The 20,611-nt window shown below is 41.9% G+C and overlaps 1 protein-coding gene across 8 annotated transcripts; it reads left to right on the top strand.

Moving 5' to 3' along the window:
• The first annotated feature begins 575 nt into the window (after positions 1-575).
• Positions 576-19,112, top strand: LOC131245372 (septin and tuftelin-interacting protein 1 homolog 1). 8 transcript variants are annotated; one of them, XR_009170854.1, is made up of 4 exons: positions 576-730; positions 845-3,478; positions 17,920-18,045; positions 18,669-19,112. XR_009170854.1 is itself a non-coding variant. In XM_058244810.1 (2 exons), exon 1 carries the CDS (start codon positions 855-857, stop codon positions 3,435-3,437), a length of 2,583 nt encoding a protein of 860 aa, XP_058100793.1. In that variant the 5' UTR covers positions 741-854; the 3' UTR covers positions 3,438-3,478; positions 18,669-19,112. The 8 variants fall into 8 exon arrangements, 2 of the variants coding, with proteins under 2 accessions (XP_058100793.1, XP_058100802.1); XR_009170856.1 differs by lacking the exon at positions 576-730 and having other exon boundaries at positions 741-3,478; positions 18,669-18,804; positions 18,989-19,112; XR_009170855.1 differs by lacking the exon at positions 576-730 and having other exon boundaries at positions 741-3,478; positions 18,669-18,837; positions 18,989-19,112.
• Positions 19,113-20,611: the final 1,499 nt, after the last annotated feature.

Here is a 20,611-nt window from a genome sequence, read left to right as displayed (position 1 = left end):
TTCCTGTGGGTTTGTGGGTTTATGACTGTTTGATTAAAGTGAACAAATTGAATTGGCTAATGGTTGACCCCAATCATTAATTTAGTGGAGGTTATATATATATTTTCAAAAGACCCTCTCAACTTTTGGGATAAACTAATGCTGAACCAGGAAATGAATGATAAGTGACATTTTCATCATTCCATGTCAAAAACTGTCCCTGATATATCGAAAAAAAAAAAAAGCGTTACAAATATAATATAAGCCCCTTTATTATACTATAATCTAGGGTTACCGGGTAGATGGATGACAAATAAACATCATTGTGGCCTGGGAAGGTTTTAACGTTGAACGTCATTATCCCAGCCGTTTTCTGCGGTGTCGTCCACCGATGCTCTGGATATGCTTTAATGGCACGATACTTAAAATGAGCTGGAAAAATGAATGGACGGCATGGATAAAAGACATACATCATCGTGGGCCCACAGAGCTTTAACACCAGCCAGCGAGCTGGGGTCGGGTTTGCCAGCGAGCTGGGGTCGGGGTCACCAGCCAAACCGCGTCCGATTACCCATGCGTCGTATTCGACGGATGGGATTGATCGTTCCCCTCACACAGAGGCAGTGACGGTATAGTCACGCAATTCCTCCGCCGCTGAAAATTTTTAATTCCTCGACAGCAGAAATTTCTTCTGCTCTCTCTCATACAAAATCTAGGGTTTTGCATCAGAAACCCTGAGATAGAAACCAGGGTGTCTCTCTCTCTCTAAAGTTCGCAAAAAAGCTGTTTTTTTTTTCTCTGCAAGAGCTAGGTTTTCTTTTTTCTTTTTTTCCTGCAAAAGCTAGGGTTTTGTTCGTTCTATCAGGAAAAGCAGCATGGACGAATACCAGAACATGGAGCGGTTCACCACCGACAACGACTTCGAAGACGGGCAATGGATCGGCGGCGAATTCTACTACAAGAAGCGCAAGGAGAAGCGTGTGCAGACCAAGGAAGACGTTCTTTACGGCGTCTTCGCCGACTCCGATTCCGATGATGATTCCTCATCCAGGAAGCGCCGCAAGGACAGACCCTCCATCGATCTCACCAAGCCCGTCAACTTCGTCTCGACCGGCACTGTCATGCCCAACCAAGAAATCGACAGGAATTCCGAAGACAACAACGGGGATGAGGAGGGCGCGGCATCGGGATTAGGGTTCAATTCGTCTAATCAAGGGTCTGGATTGGGGTTTGGGAGGGAATCGAAAGGTACAGATGAGAACGGGAACCCTGACAATGGTGGTGATGATGAGGTTGATTTCCTACCGACGGCATTCGGGCGGCGAATTAAAGAGGGTGCGGCCCGCCGGGAGAGGGAGCAAAGGGAGAAGCTGAAGAGCGAGAAGAAGTCGAGTAGGGGAAGGGTTGAATCGGAACTTGGCGGTGACGTGGGGGTTTTTGAGAAGCATACGAAGGGGATTGGGATGAAATTGCTTGAGAAGATGGGGTACAAAGGTGGCGGATTGGGTAAGAATGAACAAGGGATTGTTGCCCCAATTGAGGCGAAACTGCGGCCGAAGAACATGGGGATGGGATTTAATGACTACAAAGAAGCAAAGCTGCCTGCTCTGGAGGAGCCAAGGAAGGAGGAGAGTTCTGCTGTGGCGTCCACAAACCGACAGCCCAAGGAGAAGCTGTGGTCGAAGCAGAATCGTGGGAGGAGGAAGGAGAGGGAATACATTACAGCGGAGGAACTGCTGGCTAGGAAGGAAGAGCAGGGACTAGAAGTCGTCCAGAAGGTGCTTGATATGCGGGGTCCACAGGTGAGGGTGCTGACGAACCTCGAGAATTTGAATGCAGAGGAGAAGGCGAAGGAGAACCAGGTACCGATGCCAGAACTTCAGCACAATGTGAGGCTGATTGTTGACTTGGCGGAGCTTGACATACAGAAGATTGATAGGGATTTGAGGCATGAAAGGGAGACTGTGGCGAGCTTGCAGATTGAGAAGGAGAAGCTCCAGAAGGAGGCGGTCCGGCAGAAGAAGCAATTGGACTGCATGGAAGAGATTATAGGGACATTGGATCGGCTGGGCGAGGAGAATTCAATTGGAACATTGACATTGGATATGCTTGCGATGACGTTTGATGACCTGCAGAGGAGATTTGGTGATGATTATAAGCTGTGTAACTTGTCTTGCATTGCATGCTCATTTGCTTTTCCATTGATGATTAGAGTGTTTCAAGGGTGGGACCCACTGCAGAACCCATCATATGGATTGGAGGTGATGTCATTGTGGAAGACTCTGTTGGAGGGAGATGACCCATACGACTACTCTGATGTTAGTGTGGCTTCACCATATACCCAGTTGATGATGGATGTCATTTTGCCAGCTGTGAGGATATCGGGCACTAACACGTGGAAGGCAAGGGATCCAGAACCGATGCTTCGGTTTTTGGAATCGTGGGAGAAATTGCTGCCTCCTCCAGTCCTTCATAGCATTTTGGAGAATGTCATAATGCCAAAACTGTCAGAGGCTGTGCAGTCATGGGACCCACGTCGGGAGACTGTCCCGATTCACGTTTGGGTGCACCCATGGCTCCCACTGATGGGGCAGAGGTTGGAGATCTTATATCACACAATACGTGTCAAGTTGGGCAATGTTCTTCATGCTTGGCATGCAAGCGACTCGTCTGCCTTTGCCATACTTTCCCCATGGAAGACTGTGTTTGATCCGGCTAGTTGGGAACAGCTCATCGTTCGTTACATAGTTCCAAAACTGATGGATGCGTTGCAGGAATTCCAAGTTAACCCGGCCACTCAGAAGCTCGATCAGTTCTCCTGGGTTATGACGTGGGCATCTGCTGTTCCGATTCAGCACATGGTCACATTGTTGGAAACAGGCTTCTTTGCGAAGTGGCTGCAGGTTTTGTGCCACTGGTTGTGCTCAAATCCAAACTTTGAAGAAGTCACACAATGGTTTTTGGGATGGAAAGGACTTTTCCCAGCTGAACTGCTTGCAAATGAGCGGATCCGTTATCAGCTAAATCTAGGGCTTGACATGATGAATCGAGCTGTGGAAGGTATGGAGGTGGTGCAACCCGGGGCTAGAGAGAACATTAGCTATCTTAGAGTGACAGAGAAAAGGCAGTATGAGGCTCAGCAGCAAGCTGCAGCATACGCCCAGCGTCAAACTTCAGCTGGGCTTGGGAGCGGGATCCATGCAGATGGTACAGATGGTTTGCCCCAATTGAGCTTGAAAGAGGTTATTGAGGCCTGTGCACGGGATAATAATTTGGTTTTTAAGCCCAAACCGCATAGAACACATGACGGCCTCCCAGTTTATGGCTTTGGAAACATAAGCATATGTGTGGACACTGTAAAGCAAAAACTCTTTGCACAAACAGAGGAAGGATGGCGTGCTGTTTCCCTCGAATGGTTGCTGGATATGCATCGGAATCAGGGCGTGGGTCGTCGCTGAGCTTTGAACAAGGGACCAATCAAAGCAGTTGAGTTTTCAAGGTTAGTAGGGCAGTCAACATTCACTACTTTTGTTTAATTCATAGTCAATGCACCTTAAATCATGTTTAGAGGGATTGTTTCGAGCATGAAATTGCAATGTGCAATGGTTAGTATTAATCCTTCATGCCTCTCCACAGTTGTGAACGATGTTATCTTTGTAGTTATTGTCGTATGCATGATTGGATTTGACACATCACCCACACACAAGTACTACACATGAAGTGCGCTGCGCAATGGCTTGACTGCCCAGTTTCTTCTGATGATTTGAGAAATCTACTCCTGACTGACGTAGTTGCAAATGTTTCTGGCATCTCTGCTCATTTCTCCCATAGTCAATAGCAACCAGCATTAAAACTTGCCTGTCACTGAATGTCTATTATATACTCATGCTTGAACTGCATAAAAATTCTTGCAATAGTGCACAAAACTAAAAAGAAAGAAAGAAAAGAAGTGCACACAACTCATAAGGAATGGTTACGGGAATTTTGAAAGTGCACTAGGTGATTTAAGAGAACTAAGGAATCTGAGCGAAATTAGATTCAACAGCCCTAAGCTCCAAGATGTGCAATTGCACCACCAGACCACTGGCCCTCCTTACCACCATTTTGAGTTAAGCTTGTAACAAGCTTTGTGCCCGAAACCTAAATTTCTTCCCCCTCAAAATCTCTGGTCTACATTTTGCAAAATGAACCACCATTTTCTCCAGTGAACCACTTACCATTCATATTGGTAATAGTCACCTCTACTTTCTCTTCGAGCTTAAAGCATATGCAAGCTAAACCAGGGATTACTGCAGACTGCAATCTGCAGGGAATAACCACCTCGTTTACCATGAAAATTTGCCGAAGTACCTAAAGAGCTTCACTTTTGACCAGAACCTTGGAAAATGAACCACAAATAATGAGAGACTTCCAAGCTCTGCTACGTGATTTCCCCTTGAAGAATAGCCTAGTCTATTCCTGGGATTCTTGAAAGGTTTCCACTTTCTCCCTTCCCCATCCACCAAGGTGGAGTCCATACCTCTTTGTTGTTGCAGCAACGGATTATGAAGTTGGATATGAATCAGGTAAATATAGGAATGTAAGCATTTCAAGACTCTCGTGACATCTCTTTTCATCCAATATGATTGGTTCCAAGCCAGTTTCCTGCTTCTTCTGTTACAAGTCTCAAGGTCTCTTATAGTGACCCATATCTTAATCTATATCATTATCTGGAAATCTCCTATGCTGTCAATCAAGCGACCGTTTCACACATGCTCTTGCTTCAACCACTTTATGACATGTCCAGCGATTTCTTGTTTCTTATGGAGCTATTTGCCATGGATGCTACATTTGTCCTCTTTCACCATTGCAGTTATGGCTTGTAGTGATGCCGATTAGGCTGGCAACTTTGATGATTGGAGATTATCATCTGGATAGTGTTTATTTTGGTCCAAAAATCTTCTCTTGCTGTGTTAAGAAATAATCCATTGTTTCCTGCTCTAGTGCTGAAGCTGTATGCCGGTCTCCAACTTTCACAATGTCTGATGCTACATGGATGCACTTACTCCTTGGTATTTCTCTCTTTGCCTCAAGACTTTGTTCTAGTGACAGTGTTAGGGCGCGTTTGGCGTACGAAACGGCACTATTTGCAGAAGAATAATGGTATCAACATAGCCTATCTTCCGTTTGGCATTGGTGCAACCAGATGTATAAACTTGGATTCAGGTGTGAATGTGCATCAAATCTGAATTCACATCTTCATCCAGTAACCACTGAGCTCTCCTGAAAGTGTTGAATGCTTAGAAAACAACGAGATAACTAGGTAGAACTTGAATGTCACAGATCCTTGGCACATGAGTGGCATCATGCCACTGCAAGAGGTTCCCACTCTTGTACAAATCATTCGCAAGTTTAAAGCTTTTGAAAATTTCTTCTTTATCTCATTCATACCTCTCATAAGCATTAAAAAAAAAAAAAATGGTCTTACATGCACCTGTTACAATGGTTCCTAGAGAGACCCATGAAATTTGGACTTATGTTATTTTAAATTCTAAAACATGCTAGATAATGATACCACATGGACTTGCTACTAAAAATACTCTTGGTAGCTGTCTGTGACCCTAACAACAAATTACTTAATACTGTAACTTGTAGTAAAACCAAGATATTCAATAGCGGCAACGGTAGCAATACAGGCTGTAATGGTCGAAATTTTCTTCTAAGAAAAATTGTGAAAAATATTGAAAATTTTCAGGAAAAAAAATTTAGGAAGAGGATCCCTAATTTGTATTGTTTTCTAGTTTTGAACATGTATATGGTGGTGTAACAGGCCATTCTTTGGTAAGAATGCTTTCTCAGGCTGCTTGAGTTCCATTTACCTGATCTAAAACTCCTATTGTAAATAAGTGGAATTCATCCCACTTATGAATGTCCATTATTATACACCATTTCCTTCAAGAAATTTGTGAAGGAAATAGAAAATAAAATTTGGATGAAATAGTGTGGGCCTAATTTGGGTACACATGAACAGCATGAAAGCAATCCAAAATTCATGCAATTCATGGGATTATTTCCACCTTATGCATATCCCCAATCATTTCATTACACAACATTTTCCTCAAGAAAATTGATGAGAAACAAAAATAAAATAAAAATGGATGAAAGGTTTCAGCCAGATTTGGGTAAGATGTGAACGGCTTGAAATTCATGCAAACCGTGGGATCCATCACACTAATGCATATCCCTAATCATTTATACCATTTCCGTAAAGAAATTTGAGGGCAAAAAAAAAAAATCTAAAAACATTTTGTTACCATTCCTCCCAAAATGGTTCGTTACAGCCATAAAGGCCCATAGTGACCATTACGCCCATTACAGGCCTGTTATGGGCCCTTTTGTATGTTGTAACAGTTGTTATGGCCCCGTATCGTGTAACGGTGCCCACCATTATTGACCATTTCTAATATCGTGTGTAAAATTGCGCGAGCTGCTTGTTTTCTGGAATCTTCCCACACACATGGCTACGAGGGGTCCACACTTGGGGCTAGAATCTAGTTGCATTAATTCCCCCAATCTCTAAAAGAACTCATCCTCAAGTTATAGGACTGGAAGGGACTTTCAAATGTGATGCATCTTCATGATGAGTTTTTTCCTTCTTGATGGCCACTGTCAGTAGATGCTTCCTCGCTGACTGGGCATGAATGGGTTTTTGTTTTCTCCTAATGCCCTCAGCAATGAACCTTCTCTTGGGAGCTTTCTGTATTTCTTGCTGATCGATGTACCTCTCATGCTATTTGCTGTCCTTGGTTCGAATGTGCAGTTGCTCTCTAGTCATTTGTCGAGCTTTTGTGGTCTGAATTTGCAGTTGCTCTCTAGTCATTTGTCGAGCTTTCCATCAATGTTTTAAATAGCGGTAGCATTTTGCCCTCCGTAGCATGTAGCATAAGCTACACGATACTTCTATTTTTAATTTAAAAATAGAAAAATATGATAAATAGTAAGAAAAAGCAAAATAAAAACTATATAAAAATACCTAAAAATGATTCATTTTTTCAAGTATAAGCATGTTCAAACAAGTTATTAGTTATCATTTATCAAAAGGCAATCCACATATATAAACCAAATTAAATCATTATCACATCAATACTTTCTAAGCAAACCAATTTAATCAATAATGTCTAATTGAAACCACAAGTCACAAGTATGAAAGGAAATTAAAATCCCACAAGCTGAGAGTATTAAGTACAAAATACAAAAATACAATTATCATTTATAAAAAAAAAAATGTAGCATATGCTACATATGTTACACTTACGCAATGACACTACGTATGCTACAGGGGATTTATGCTTTTTGCTAATGCTAAATAGCGCTACGGACACTATTCAAAACATTGCTTTCCATTACATATTCCATCTCAACTTGCCACTGTCTAGAATGAGCATCATTCTGTCATCTCTTTGTCGTGTATTGATTACAAATCCATTGGCATTCAAAGTAAGACGTGGAAAACTCCCATTGGTACAATGTCACCCCATAAAGATTCAGTGTAGTATTGTACACATGAGAAATTGACCGTACATCGATGGGCCACTAGTAGTGTCTCATCACCTACCCCTGCAATCTGATAAGGCCGATCGTTCTCCTCTATCTTGATCCTCAATTGTTCAACCTATCTCGGTGGAGTGAGGTTCATGCTGTTGCTGCTATCGATAATGACCTTGATGGCTTTTCCTTCACAAGAGACCCATGTTTTGAAGACACTAGCTCTCAAATTCTTGATTTCTCCTCAGTAGTCAGGATTCGTCGTACTAGTAATGAGCATTGTGGGACATCTGTTAAACCTTCTAATTCAAGATGGTCTGTTTCAATTGCTTCCTCGTTTGCCTTTCTTCTTACCCTTTGTTACCAGTGACCTCTTCACAGGGGGCGAGGTTCTTTGTCGGGCACACCTGCAGGCCCTGTCTCCACATTTGTAACACAGACATTACTGGGACCGCCTGTTGACATCTCTCCTACTTTCTTAGTTACCATAGGACCATTTTTCTGCATGGTTCTTGATCTAATACCATTGGTAATCACATGAACTTGTTAATCACTCATGTTCGATGTTTCATATCTTCTTGCTTGGAAGTCGTCATGCCTAGGAGTGGCTGGGCTCATAGAGATATCTAATAGACATCCTCAATGCTACTAGGCATGGCAGCTACCATTTCCCTTTCTAGCTCATCCCTCAACCTGTTATAATATTGGGCTATGGACTGTATTGCGGTTCTCTGTCAATTTGCATCTAACTTTCAAGTCACAGTACTTCTCTCTGTACACTTCGACTCTAATATTTCTTAGTTTCGTCTTTGAAAGATCTTGAAAAGATACCTTGTAATCTTGAGCTAGAAAATGTCACTTTTTTTGCTTTCATTTCCTCCCACTTAGTCATGGGAGTTAGACTGCTTCTTCTCAAACTTGTCTTAACTTTGTACCACCAATTCTAGGCTGAACCCCTAAGCTTTAGCGCTTCAATTGGCAATTTGGCTTCGTCAGTCATCTGGTACCACTGACAATGGTCTTCCAACGACTGTAGTGAATGGTGGAAGTCGTTTTGGTTGAGTTTACTACCGTAGTCTTCCATTTCTATCCCCATGTGTTTCGTTGTATCATCTATGCAGGGGGGGATGTCTTGCATTGAAAGCACGATATCAGTATCGTACTGAGGTGGTATCTGAGCTCTTGGTCCTTGCCAAGGATATCATGGTGAATGATATCCAGGGTGGGGACCATTGTTGTACCAGTACATATCGTCTTCTTTTTTGGAGGCATGAAATACGGGTTATCTCAGGAGATGCTTCCTATTGCCATGTTTGGTTTAAATTCTGGTCACTCTTTCATTACGTCATCAACTCGTGGATCTGGGCTGTTTTTGTTTCCAATCTCTTCCATTGCAGGTCATCAACTCTCCAACTCGTCAAACTTCTCCATTATGCTAAAACAGTCACTTCACAGTCTTTACTCACTTGCCATTGCAAGACCATGGGAATGTCCTGCTTCTAGTGCGCATAAAAAAGTTTGGGACCAAACTTGGTTAAGAAATTGGCTGAAAATGGGGCCGGGTTGTTTTGCCTGGGAGTTAGGTTATTTGGGAACTGTTCGTAGGCTATTTAGGGCCCGTTTGGCCGGGCGGATTGGAAGGGATTGGATGGTATTGGAAGGGATTGGAAGTTAAATCCCAGGATTGGCCGGGCATGCCAAACAGACTGGGTGACCTAATCCCGGGATATAGCAATCCCATGGATCTTAAGACAATCCACTGACAACACCATCATTACCTTTAAATCCCATCCAATCCACCCTAATCCGTTCAAATTTGCCTGGGACGTGTTTGGTTTGAGGGATTGGAAGGGATGGGAAGGTTTAATCCCGGGATTGGCCGGGCGGATTGGAAGGGATTGAATGGTGTTAGGGTGGATGGCATGGATTTCTAGGTAATGATGGTGTTGTCAGTGGATTGTCTTGAGATCCATGGGATTTCTATTTCCCTGGATTGCTATATCCAGTCTGTTTGGCGGGCCCGTTTGGCCAGGTGGATTGGAAGGGATTGAATGGTGTTAGGGTGGATGGCATGGATTTCTAGGTAATGATGGTGTTGTCAGTGGATTGTCTTGAGATCCATGGGATTTCTATTTCCCTGGATTGCTATATCCAGTCTGTTTGGCACACCCGGCCAATACCGGGATTAAACCTTTCCGTCCCTTCCAATCCCTCAAACCAAACACATCCCAGGTAAATTTGAACGGAGTAGGGTGGATTGGATGGGATTTAAAGGTAATGATGGTGTTGTCAATGGATTGTCTTAAGATCCATGGGATTGGGATCAGATCACCGACTCTGTTTGGCACGCCTGGCCAATCCCGGGATTTAACTTCCAATCCCTTCCAATACCACCCAGTCCCTTCTAATCCGACTGGCCAAACGGGCCCTAAGGGTTTGGAGGGCCTGAGATTGGATTGGGTGAAGGCTGTTGGCTAGGTTCTAGGTTTATACAGTACTAGGTGATACAGGACAGGAATAAGGTTGCAGCTGAGGATTGGATGCATATAGCAGGACGCGTAATGAGTTCTGCGTGTCAGTGGGTTGTTGGGAGATTGGATTGGGTGTAGGCTGTGGGATAGGAGTAGGACAAGGTGATACAGGACAGGATCAAGGGCTGCGGCTTAGGATTTGATGCATATAACAGGCTGCAGTTAAAATGAGTTCTGTGCATTGTTGGGTTTCAGTTGCGGTTTTGGCTTGCTATGGAGAGGCTTGAAGGCTGCAGTTAAGGTTTATATGGTGCATGGATGAGATCTATGTCGCAGGAAATCAGGCTAGAACAACTTGACTCTCATAAATCCTAGGCCCATGAGTGGCATCATATCACCTCAAGAGCTTCTCATGCTTGTACAAGCCAATTGCAGGTTTAAAGCTTCTGAAATTTTCTTCTTTCTTTAATTCATAAAATTGCTCATGCACATAAATAAATGGTCTTATTTTGGACTTTCTTATTTTATATTTTAAATGAATACTTATTAAAAAGGAGATCCTAGATCTATGAAATCTTTGGCTCGTATTTAAAATTTTAAAACATAATAAGATTAAGATAAGATTTAAGATAACCACGCAGACTCAATTTAGTTGCATCAAGTGTGCTAACAAGTTATACTCATAGTGGGGTGTACTAACAAGCTACCCCCTCTCCCCACCAAAAAAAAAAAAGGAAAAAAAGAAAAAAGAAAAAGAAGTTGTGCTCATAGCACAAAAATCCAAATAATGCTATTTTGCACCGGTTTTTTGGAATTCATAATGGGTATTATCCATTAGCCCGATTCGAAGAAAAAGCCAGAATATGCCTATTTTCTTAAACCATAACAGGAAGGCAAAAGAGGACCCTTGTGTTAGTTTTGCACCATTTAAAAATGTTTACATGGTGGGAACTCTTCATACTGGATAGTTTGTGTGGGAATCCAAACTATCCAAATCAATGACTCAGCTCTTGATGGTAGGCCTCTTTGTTTCTATAGAGAATGCTAGTGTATTGTATTTATTGTGTGTCCTTTTAGTGTAAGTGCATGTGCACACTTCCCTATTCCCCTGCAGTGTACTATACGTTTTTTCATAATAAAATATTATGTGTTAGGGCATGCAAGCCCAACACATCATCTCTCCCAAACTCTCCTCCTCCTCCTCTCTCAATATTCTCATCGCTTCTTCACATTATCCTCATCAAATCTTTTTCTACTTGGTATCAAAGCAAGTTCAAGGCATTCCGCATCCAACAGGTTGAGAGGCGACACGTCACCTTGCTGACGTCAGCAGCCGTACGGCTGACACCGGCGTTGTACGGACGCATGGGCTCTGTTTGAGCTAAAAGTTTAGGGGTTTGATAGGTCTTGATTTTAGAAGATTTGTTATGATTTTTTTCAGAATTTATTGGACCTCATTTCATGGTATTTTGGGCGAAATAGAGAAATTCGAAAATCGGTTCCACATTCCGTTTTTCTTTGATCTACCTTAAATCGGTAAGCTTTTCTTCGGTTTCTTTGCTCAAGATGGACTGAAATCTTCCTCCCAAGCTATCCATGGTGGATTTTTTACTTAAGATCAATGTTTGAGAGGTTTTTAACCTCAAATGGGCGTGCGGCTGGGCCGTTTTTCACTCGGTCAGGCCCTATTTGACTGCGTTTCATGGTATTTTGAATGATTGATATTTGTTTGAGGTTTATCTCTTGTTATGTTGAAGGATTGAGTGAGATAGAGTTGTTTGAATCAATCTTTCTTGGCATAGGGGGTCTCTTGGCATAGGTTTATTTCTCTTGGACTCTATTATGGCTGACAAAGGGCCCTCATCTCTTGGCATAGGGTCTCTTGAATCTAACCCCTTGCAGATTACCTCCATTAAGTTGAACGGTGACAACTATCTTCAATGGGCACAATCTGTAAAAGTATTTTTAGGAGCCCGTGACAAGTTGTCGTATATTTTGGATGATTCCCCAAGCTCTACAGATGTTACCTACAAGTCTTGGACAAAGGAGAATTATCAAGTTATTGCATGGTTGTTGAATAGCATGGATTCCTTGATTAGCCACTCAATGATGTTTTTATCCTCAGCTAAAGGCATTTGGGATACGCTTCATGATATGTTCTCGGAATCTCAGAATTTTTCACGGGTATTCCAGCTTATTCAAGAAATTGATCAGTTTCAACAAAACTCCAGATCCTTAAAAGACTACTATTCGATGCTTCGGGGTATGTGGGATGAGTTGGATATCGTGCTATGGCTCATGCGACATGTGAACTTGTGTGGCTTCGCAATCTTCTTGAAGAACTTGGCTATCCTCCTTCGGGTCCTATTCCTCTTCACTGTGACAATCAAGCGGCCATCCATATTGCTCGTAACCCAGTTTTCCACAAGCGAACCAAGCATATTGAGGTTGACTGTCACTTTATTCGGGAGAAAGTCGCTTCTAAGGAAATTGTCACTCCTTTTGTTCGATCTGGGGATCAACTTGCTGATGTTCTTACAAAATCCTTGAGTCGAGATGCTCTTCATCGTGTTCGTGACAAGTTGGGCATGATCAACATCTATGCTCCAACTTGAGGGGGAGTATAGAGAATGCTAGTGTATTGTATTTATTGTGTGTCCTTTTAGTGTAAGTGCATGTGCACACTTCCCTATTCCCCTGCAGTGTACTATGCGTTTTTTCATAATAAAATATTATGTGTTAGGGCATGCAAGCCCAACACATCATCTCTCCCAAACTTTCCTCCTCCTCTCTCAATATTCTCATCTCTTCTTCACTTTATCCTCATCAAATCTTTTTCTACTGTTTCAACAGCATAGTTTTATGCCAATCTAGACCATCCGAATCATTGACTTAACTGTGGATAGTGGGGGCACTTGGTTGTACACGTGACAAAGTTTTTTGGCAATATAGGTTATCCAAATTGTTGACTTAATTGGATGGTCAGTTGGTTTCACTGTACACATGGCATAGTTGCACGAAAATCTAGATCATCCAAATCACTTACAATACAACTCTGGATGCAAGCCCACTTGGTGTGCCATATCTATACAAGTTGACAATATTGGAACATGCCAATTTATGCCATCTAAACAGCAGATAGTGCTATGCACAGAAGCTTACACCGATAGACAGTGTCACTGCCAAACACCAGATATCCATTGTCATGTCAAATGTAATCATCAGAAAATAACTACATCCGTGTGATGCTATCCGCATTGCACTATTAAGCGTTCCAAATTGACCCTCTGTGTTACATGGATCCAGATCTATGCTTTCATGTGCAACCAAAAAAAGAAAAAGAAAAAAGATGGGCGTGGCTAACATTCCATTGGAGAGAAGGCTTTCCATATGGAAAGTGAAGGTTCTCTTTGTGATGTATCAATGATAGCTTGTTGACATCTTCACCAAAACTTTTTCAGGGAGCTTCTGTCAGCGGCTCAAACTCTAGTTGACCATCTCATCTGTAGACCTCAACTGTAGGGGGAATGTTAATTGATAAGAATGTGTAGCATGAGGTCCTCTTGTAATTTTTGTGTACTATGAGATTGTTCTTGTAATACGTAAATCTAGAGTCTTCCTAGTCTGTAGAACTCTTAGATAGGATTGAGAAGTGTTAAACGGCTACATTATGCTAATCTTGAGGGCCTATGAGAAGCTACAATGAGGAGAATAAGAAAAATGGAAGAGAAACAATGAGAGATAGATACTTAGGGTCCAAGTCACTGGGCTGATATAATAAAATCAGATCCATCATCCAGGGATTTCAGGTTTAGGAACAAGAAACCTGATATTAGATTCCGTAACAAGTAAAATGCATACAAAACAATTGTAGCAAAATGCTGAGTAGCATCAGACCAACTGCCATCAACCCATAGAAGGCAACTATGTGAACTTTAGGAACATAAACAACAGGTAAAGCAGAAACTTCCCTTTTGTCCTTTCAAAGCTGATCATGAAGTACGTAATGACACTGCATAGAATTGTTTGCATTGCAATGTATGGAACCTCTATAATACCCTGGGCTGCCGCATATGGAAATGGAGAGTACATCCATGTTGCCTTCTCTTGATAGAAAACTGTCCTCTCAATGCAAACTATGGAAATGGAGAGTACATCCATGTTGCCTTCTCTTGATAGAAAACTGTCCTCTCAATGGAAACTATTGACTGTATTGACGATGCATTATTCGCACTGAGAAACAAGAAAAGCTGCATAAAGAGCTCCCATAACGGTAAACAAGTCTGGTGTCATATCTCTTTTTGAGACAACCTTCCAAAAAAGTGAGCCAAGTATACCGCATTGATGGTAGTGAAGAACAATCGCACAACATTGTATTGGGGGCTTCTCCACTAAACAAGATTTTGCTTCCAAAGGCAAATCTTAAATTGAGTCATACTGTTCTGTGATTACTTGGAATCAAGCTTCAAGGGCTCAGAACCAGCAGCAGGAACACTCAATTGCTGAATTAAAGCTTCCACTTCACTATACTGATATGAGTTCCTATATATGGTTGCAAAGTCCTGACCAATCCTCTCTTCGCATGCTTGTGTAGTGACTTCAAGCATCCAAGTTGCTGGATTGGATCCTTCAGGAATAGGAGCAACTCCTTCAATTCCCTGGAAATAGTCAATCATAATTTGTGAGTTCACACCAAGCTTGCCTCCATATATAACTCGCCCTCCTTGTTTCATAAGCAGAAGCTCATCAAATGCTTCGAATATATCAATACCTGGTTGATGTATGGTGCACACAACAGTTCTCCCGGTGTCAATAGTATTATGAACAGTACGCATAGTGATCGCTGCAGCTTGTGCATCTAATCCTGATGTTGGTTCATCCATAAAGATAATAGAAGGATTTGCAACAAGCTCCACCACAGTTGCAAAGCACGTTCTTTGCTCTGTTGACAGGCCAAAACTCCCAGGCAAACCAACCAAAGGATAGCGGTTGGTCTGACGACTACTTAAAATTCTGCTGCAATCATTTCATCTGCATTTTTACTCATTATGAAATCGAATATCGGGTTTTCTTGTTCCTAAACCTAAAATCCCTAGACGATGGATATTGTTTTATTATATGAGCCTAGTGGCTTAGACCCTAAGCATCTCACGTTCTTACTCTCTCTCTCCTTACACGTTATGGAATCTAATATTGGGTTTTCTTGTTCCTAATCCTAAAATCCCTAGATGGTGGATATGGTTTTATTATATCAGCCCAGTGGCTTAGACCCTCAGCATCTCATGTTCTTACTCTCTCTCTATCATTGTCTCTCTTCCATATTTGTTCTTCTTCTCGTTGTAGCTTCTCATTGGCTCTCAAGATTGGCACTATGTAGCCGTTTAACAAGATCTTTATTTTCTCTCTTACTTGTCAAGTTTTTAAGAGTCTTCTTAGACTTGTAAAGTTTATAAATACTACACCTTTGTATTATTTTATTCATTCAATCAAGAAAACAATTCAACCCTTCAAGAGTTTTACAGAAGGCAGCCTTTGTTATAGAAAACCTTTACAGTGGAGTTAGTGTTAAGGTATTGGCTTCTTCTTTTGTGCTAGTTTTGAAGATGCAGTGACACTAATTTCAGTCCTCTTAAGTATTTATAAATCTGCAAGGTATTGTGGCTGTTTTATCTGTCTTTTGCTTCTATTGTGCCAATCCCAAAAATCAAAAGATGCTTGCATTATCCCAATACAATGGTGCACTGATTAGGTAAACTTGTACATCCCAACCCAGCTACATGCCATCACATGCAAAGCTGACACTTTTGTTGAACAACTGAGCTTTCCATCAGGTGGCCCACTATCTAAATCAGTCCTGTATGTATGCGTGATTTCAAAAGCATTGTTGATTGTTTTCTTCTATTGTGCAAATTTAAAGATCAGAAAATGCTCTTGCATTATCCCAACACAGAAGTTCCACTAATAATGGAGATGTGTATATCACAGCCCGCCACATGCCACTGCATGTTACAAAGCTTTCAGGAGTCAAACTTTCAAATTGTCCTTCAGGTGGGCCCCACCATGAAGGTTCCCTAATCCAAAATAAACGGGCCAGTCAACTCATCAGGCAGGGGATACTGTCTGAAACAGACTGTTTGCAAAAACTTGGGCAACTTTTTGTAGCCTTCATTTGTTTCATACACTGTATGAGTGAACTGTCCTGATTTTTGGGCTTGTGCGTCTACATGATGAGGCCCGCTTGATAGAAAGCTTGGTTGATCGACATGGGTGCCAGCTTTGGACATGTGGCAGTGCATGTGGGTTTTATGCCGGACCTTGTTGGTTCTGAATACTTCCTAAAGAGTTATAAGGAGTTATTTAAGATGCTAATCTTAGGAAGTGCACCTTTATTTCAGGTCGAGCTGCATTGCAGCACTTTCATGTGTTTCTCTATTTGTTGCATTTTTATTTTTTTTAAATATTCTCTTCCTTTGACTTATTGAGGCAATTAATCTTTTAAGAGGAATAAGAGGAATTTATTCTTATCTAAACAACAAGAAGACAGTTCTGATAGCCGAAGTTTTTCTTAGGGTGGTTATTCAAGGCTTACACTCCGGATTTGCCTAGTTTGGGGATATTTGGGTGTTTGCAGTTCCTGATGCATGGTTGAGATAGAACAAGCTGTCCCATTCTTCTCTCAACTGCATTTTGGCAATGGAAAGCGGGGAGCATGCTAGGCTACTCAATGCAGCTTGCATATTCCCTCTTTCTCCAAACACCAAGAGGACTAAAGGATGGCTTTGGATTCAGGATGCCTGACCAACCATAGTTTGGGCAATACACCCACGTACATTATCAGCGATTCTCATTTTCTCTTTATGCTATGAAGTGTAGCATCCTTTCGTTCAGTTATAAGAGCCATTATAAGGGTCGACTAAATCTGGGTGAGTTAGAAGAGCTGTTTGCAGTTAGTTCAAGGGGATTAGTGCTATCATACACTCCTGTCATTTGGTTACATACTTAGAAACTATTTCATTGGAGCATATTGGTGTTAAATGTATGTTTGAAAGTAGGATCTGTTGTTGGTCAGGTGGTGTAAATGTCAATGGAGATGAGTCAAGATTGATGTGGATGGACCGTTGAAAGGGAACCCTGTCCCAAGTTGATGTGGTGGTGTTTGCAGCTACGAAGACGGGGAAGGTTCTGTTTGTCTTTCACCACCACTATGGTGTAGTAACTAGCATGGTTACTGAAATGTGGGCGTTGTTGGATGTTTTAGCATATTGCGAGACATTCCAAATGGAAATTGAAAGTGAGGCCAAATTTTGTGGTAGATGGCATCATGAATAATTAGATGTCTCATAGGATGATATGGTATTCATAGTGGTGATGTTACAGTCTTGATGGTCTGACTGGTGGATCCAATCATGAATGGTCAATGTTTAAAACAAAACTACCGAATGAGGGTATGAGACCTGATGTGTACCTGATGGGATTTGGGTCCTGGGGCTGAGGCCTGACCTGTCCGGGTATGGGTACCCCTGGACTGGACACAGTCTGTTGATTGTCCTGGAAGGAATCTGATTGCATATGGATTGGCAAAGAAGGGAAATACGTGCCCGAACAATTAAGTTTCTTGCTTTTCTAGACTGAGATTCCGAGCGAAATTAGGTTGTTGTTTTCGTAGATAAATTCGGTTTGGAAATTCTATAAGTAATTTTTTGTGTAAGTTGTAAAGCTTGGATGTGTTTTTTTTTTTTTTTTTTTAAATGTTCTCTGTTTATGTATGTGTAGTGGTTGGTTTGTGGAAGTTTGGCTAGAGAAAATCTCCCTTTGATGTTTGCTTTCTTCTTTAATCAATGATTTCTCAATGTGGAATTCTCACCTATTAGCACAAAAAAGAAAAAAGAAAAAAAGAAGGCTGTAGCATGCTCTGATTTTCCTTTTGTTTTTTTTTACTGGTCAGGTTGGGATGGAATTCTATTGCAGTTAAAGGCATAAGAGACCGGAACAAGAGCCCAGAGAGTTTGGTTTGGTCAAAGGAAGTTGAAAGGATATCAGCATTGAATTCTGCAATTATCAGATTGGAATGGTGACCCTTTCTCCACAAAGCAATCTCTCTGGTTCCTGGAGAATAGTGCATGTTTTTCATGCATAGGTGCAAGATGTGAATAGTTGCTGTGAAATGTGAGATAGGATTCCTGTTGGGCCGCATGGTTATTCCCTAATTGTCCCTTTTCTCTTTCCAGTAGTTCTGGCATGTGTTGTTGGATTCATAGATATGAGTATTTTGTTTCTGCGCGATAAAGCTTTGTGGTGTTATGTGGTTCTTGATCAAAAGAAACACCATTTATTTCCAACTGGACAATGGTATAAGAGGGGTCTGCCTTTGGGTTCACTGTGATTGGGCCATGCCCTGATTTTGTCTATCAGAATCCCAACCATCCGGTTGTTGGCTTGTGAATGGATGGTTGTCCATGATGGTCCACATTTGATGGGGGGCAATCAATTTGGATAATCAAAAGGTTACTTTTTGTGGCACCTCTCATCCATGATGGGCCCCACAACTGTATGAATATTATGAATCTCCAGAAGGTGGGCCACCCAACACATCTACAGTTTATTGGGCTTGAACCGTTTGCTCAAATCTAGCGGTTGTATATTTACTAGTCATGTTGTTTCGCTGAACTGCTTTTGTCTGTTGGAATTGTGCAGGGCTGTGGACCCATTTCAGTGGAAAAGAACCATTCCTTCCAAATACCTCGAATGGGCATTTGGTAGCTGAAGCATCATATCGTAGGTTGGGATGGAATGTCTTGGATCATGGTGGTGTAAAAGCTCTGGCAAATATGTGGGTATCTCTCGTCTGTGGGGCCAACCCCTTGTATGTTCTGCAATGCTCCATCTTCTGGTAATCTGTTTTGAGGTTTTCGAATTGGGTAGTCGAGCCTGGCTTTGGAGGGTTCCACCAATGCCTGTTTGTACCTGCTCGGATGAAAATTTCACATTCTCATTTGATATGATTTTGTTCGCAGAGTGAACTGCAAATATCAAGTTCAGCTGGGATGGAGTGGCAAAAATTATTGGGATGTGGAATTAACCTTCAAATTGCAGTTTCATTTCTTTAGGAGGAATGCTATTGCGATTTGTGAGAATCAATCACATGCAGTTTTTAAAGACATCCCCTTTCAACCTGACGTGGTAGTACCGAGCACAAAAAAGCTATGGGCCCACCTTGACGTCCATGTGGTCAACCCCGGTCCATTTGCTGCATCAGTTCGTGTTTGGGCTTGGGGAGTGGATTAGGTGCGGACCTACTGTGGGGCCTGCTATGATGTATGTATCCTATATCCACACTGTTCATTTGTTTTGATAGATCATTTTAGGGCATAATCTATAAAATGAAGCAGATCCAAATCTCAGGCGGACCATACCATAGGAAACAGTGGTGGTTGATCCTTAAAAACTTATAATGGACCACCAAAGTTCTTGATCAAGCTGATATTTGTTTTTTTTTTCTCTTCATCCAGGTTTATGTGACCTTACAAACAGGTTGGATGGTAAATAAACATTACGGAAACATTACAGTGGACCTTAGGAAGTTTTTAATGGTGGGACATTCAATCACTATTGTTTCCTGTAGTATGGTCCACCTGAGATTTGGATCTGCTTTGTTTTTTGGCTCATGCCCTAAAATGATTTGGCAACGCGGATGGACGGCTTGGATATAGAATACATGCATCAAGGTGGGTACCACAGTAAGGGCCGCACCATCTTGGGATATAGAATACATGCATCGAGGCAGGATGTTCAATCACTACTGTTTCCAGTCCCTTGGGCTTGAGCCTAAAAATGAGGCGTATCCAAAAAGTGGGCCACACCAAAGGAAAAATGGAGATGGGAGCGCTCATCATTGAAACCTTCTTGGGACCTACCACGATGTTCATGTCTTTCAAACCCCTTCGTAAGGTGAATCCTGCCAAGGATAAAGCTAAATGCATTTATCATGCTGAACTAAAACAAAGGTGGGTCCCAGAAATCTATTGATGGTGGGCCACTTGTCCCACCACCTGCGGTGGTGGCGCCTGCATGGGTTTTGTATCTGCCTGAATTTTGGATCACATCTATGAACGAGCTGGTACAAGTGATGGTTGGAATGGAATTTGACACAAACATGATGGTGGGCCATGACTCTTTATCGGGTAGTACTCCTTGTAAACTCTCTCATCATCGTTTTTTTGTTTTTTTGTTGGCTTGTTAGTACACCCCACTGTAAGCTCACACTTCACTGTTAGCCACCCCCACATGGAAATCAATACCAAGACCTCCGTGTTGAGATGGTATCTTTCACTTAGTCTACCACTTGAGTTATGGACCAGGGTGTAACTCTCTCATCATCGTTACTCTCTCCATATTGGATGAGACTCGTGGCTTTTCCCCATAAAACCAACCCATCATACACCCCCCGAATCAATTGTGGTAGCATTTTATCTCTTGCTTTCATGTCCAACTTGAAACCATCCTAGCTGCATTACTATTACCGAGGAAATTGCAAACCGACCTTTTCTCCCAAGAAATGTGTTTGAACTCTTCTTCTTTTTTTTTTTTTTCTAAGCAATCAAAATCATTCACATCTGGTGGGCCCCCACCAAAATGAG

This window comes from Magnolia sinica, chromosome 1 (genome assembly GCF_029962835.1).
Source record: "Magnolia sinica isolate HGM2019 chromosome 1, MsV1, whole genome shotgun sequence".
Lineage (NCBI taxonomy): Eukaryota > Viridiplantae > Streptophyta > Magnoliopsida > Magnoliales > Magnoliaceae > Magnolia > Magnolia sinica.
The sequence above is the reverse complement of the archived record's forward strand: the minus strand, read 5'-3'. Positions and strand labels throughout refer to the sequence as shown.

Bases quoted from the DNA above. Each gene is read 5' to 3' on its own strand.
- LOC131245372 (XM_058244810.1), top strand. From the start codon at position 855: ATGGACGAATACCAGAACATGGAGCGGTTCACCACCGACAACGACTTC.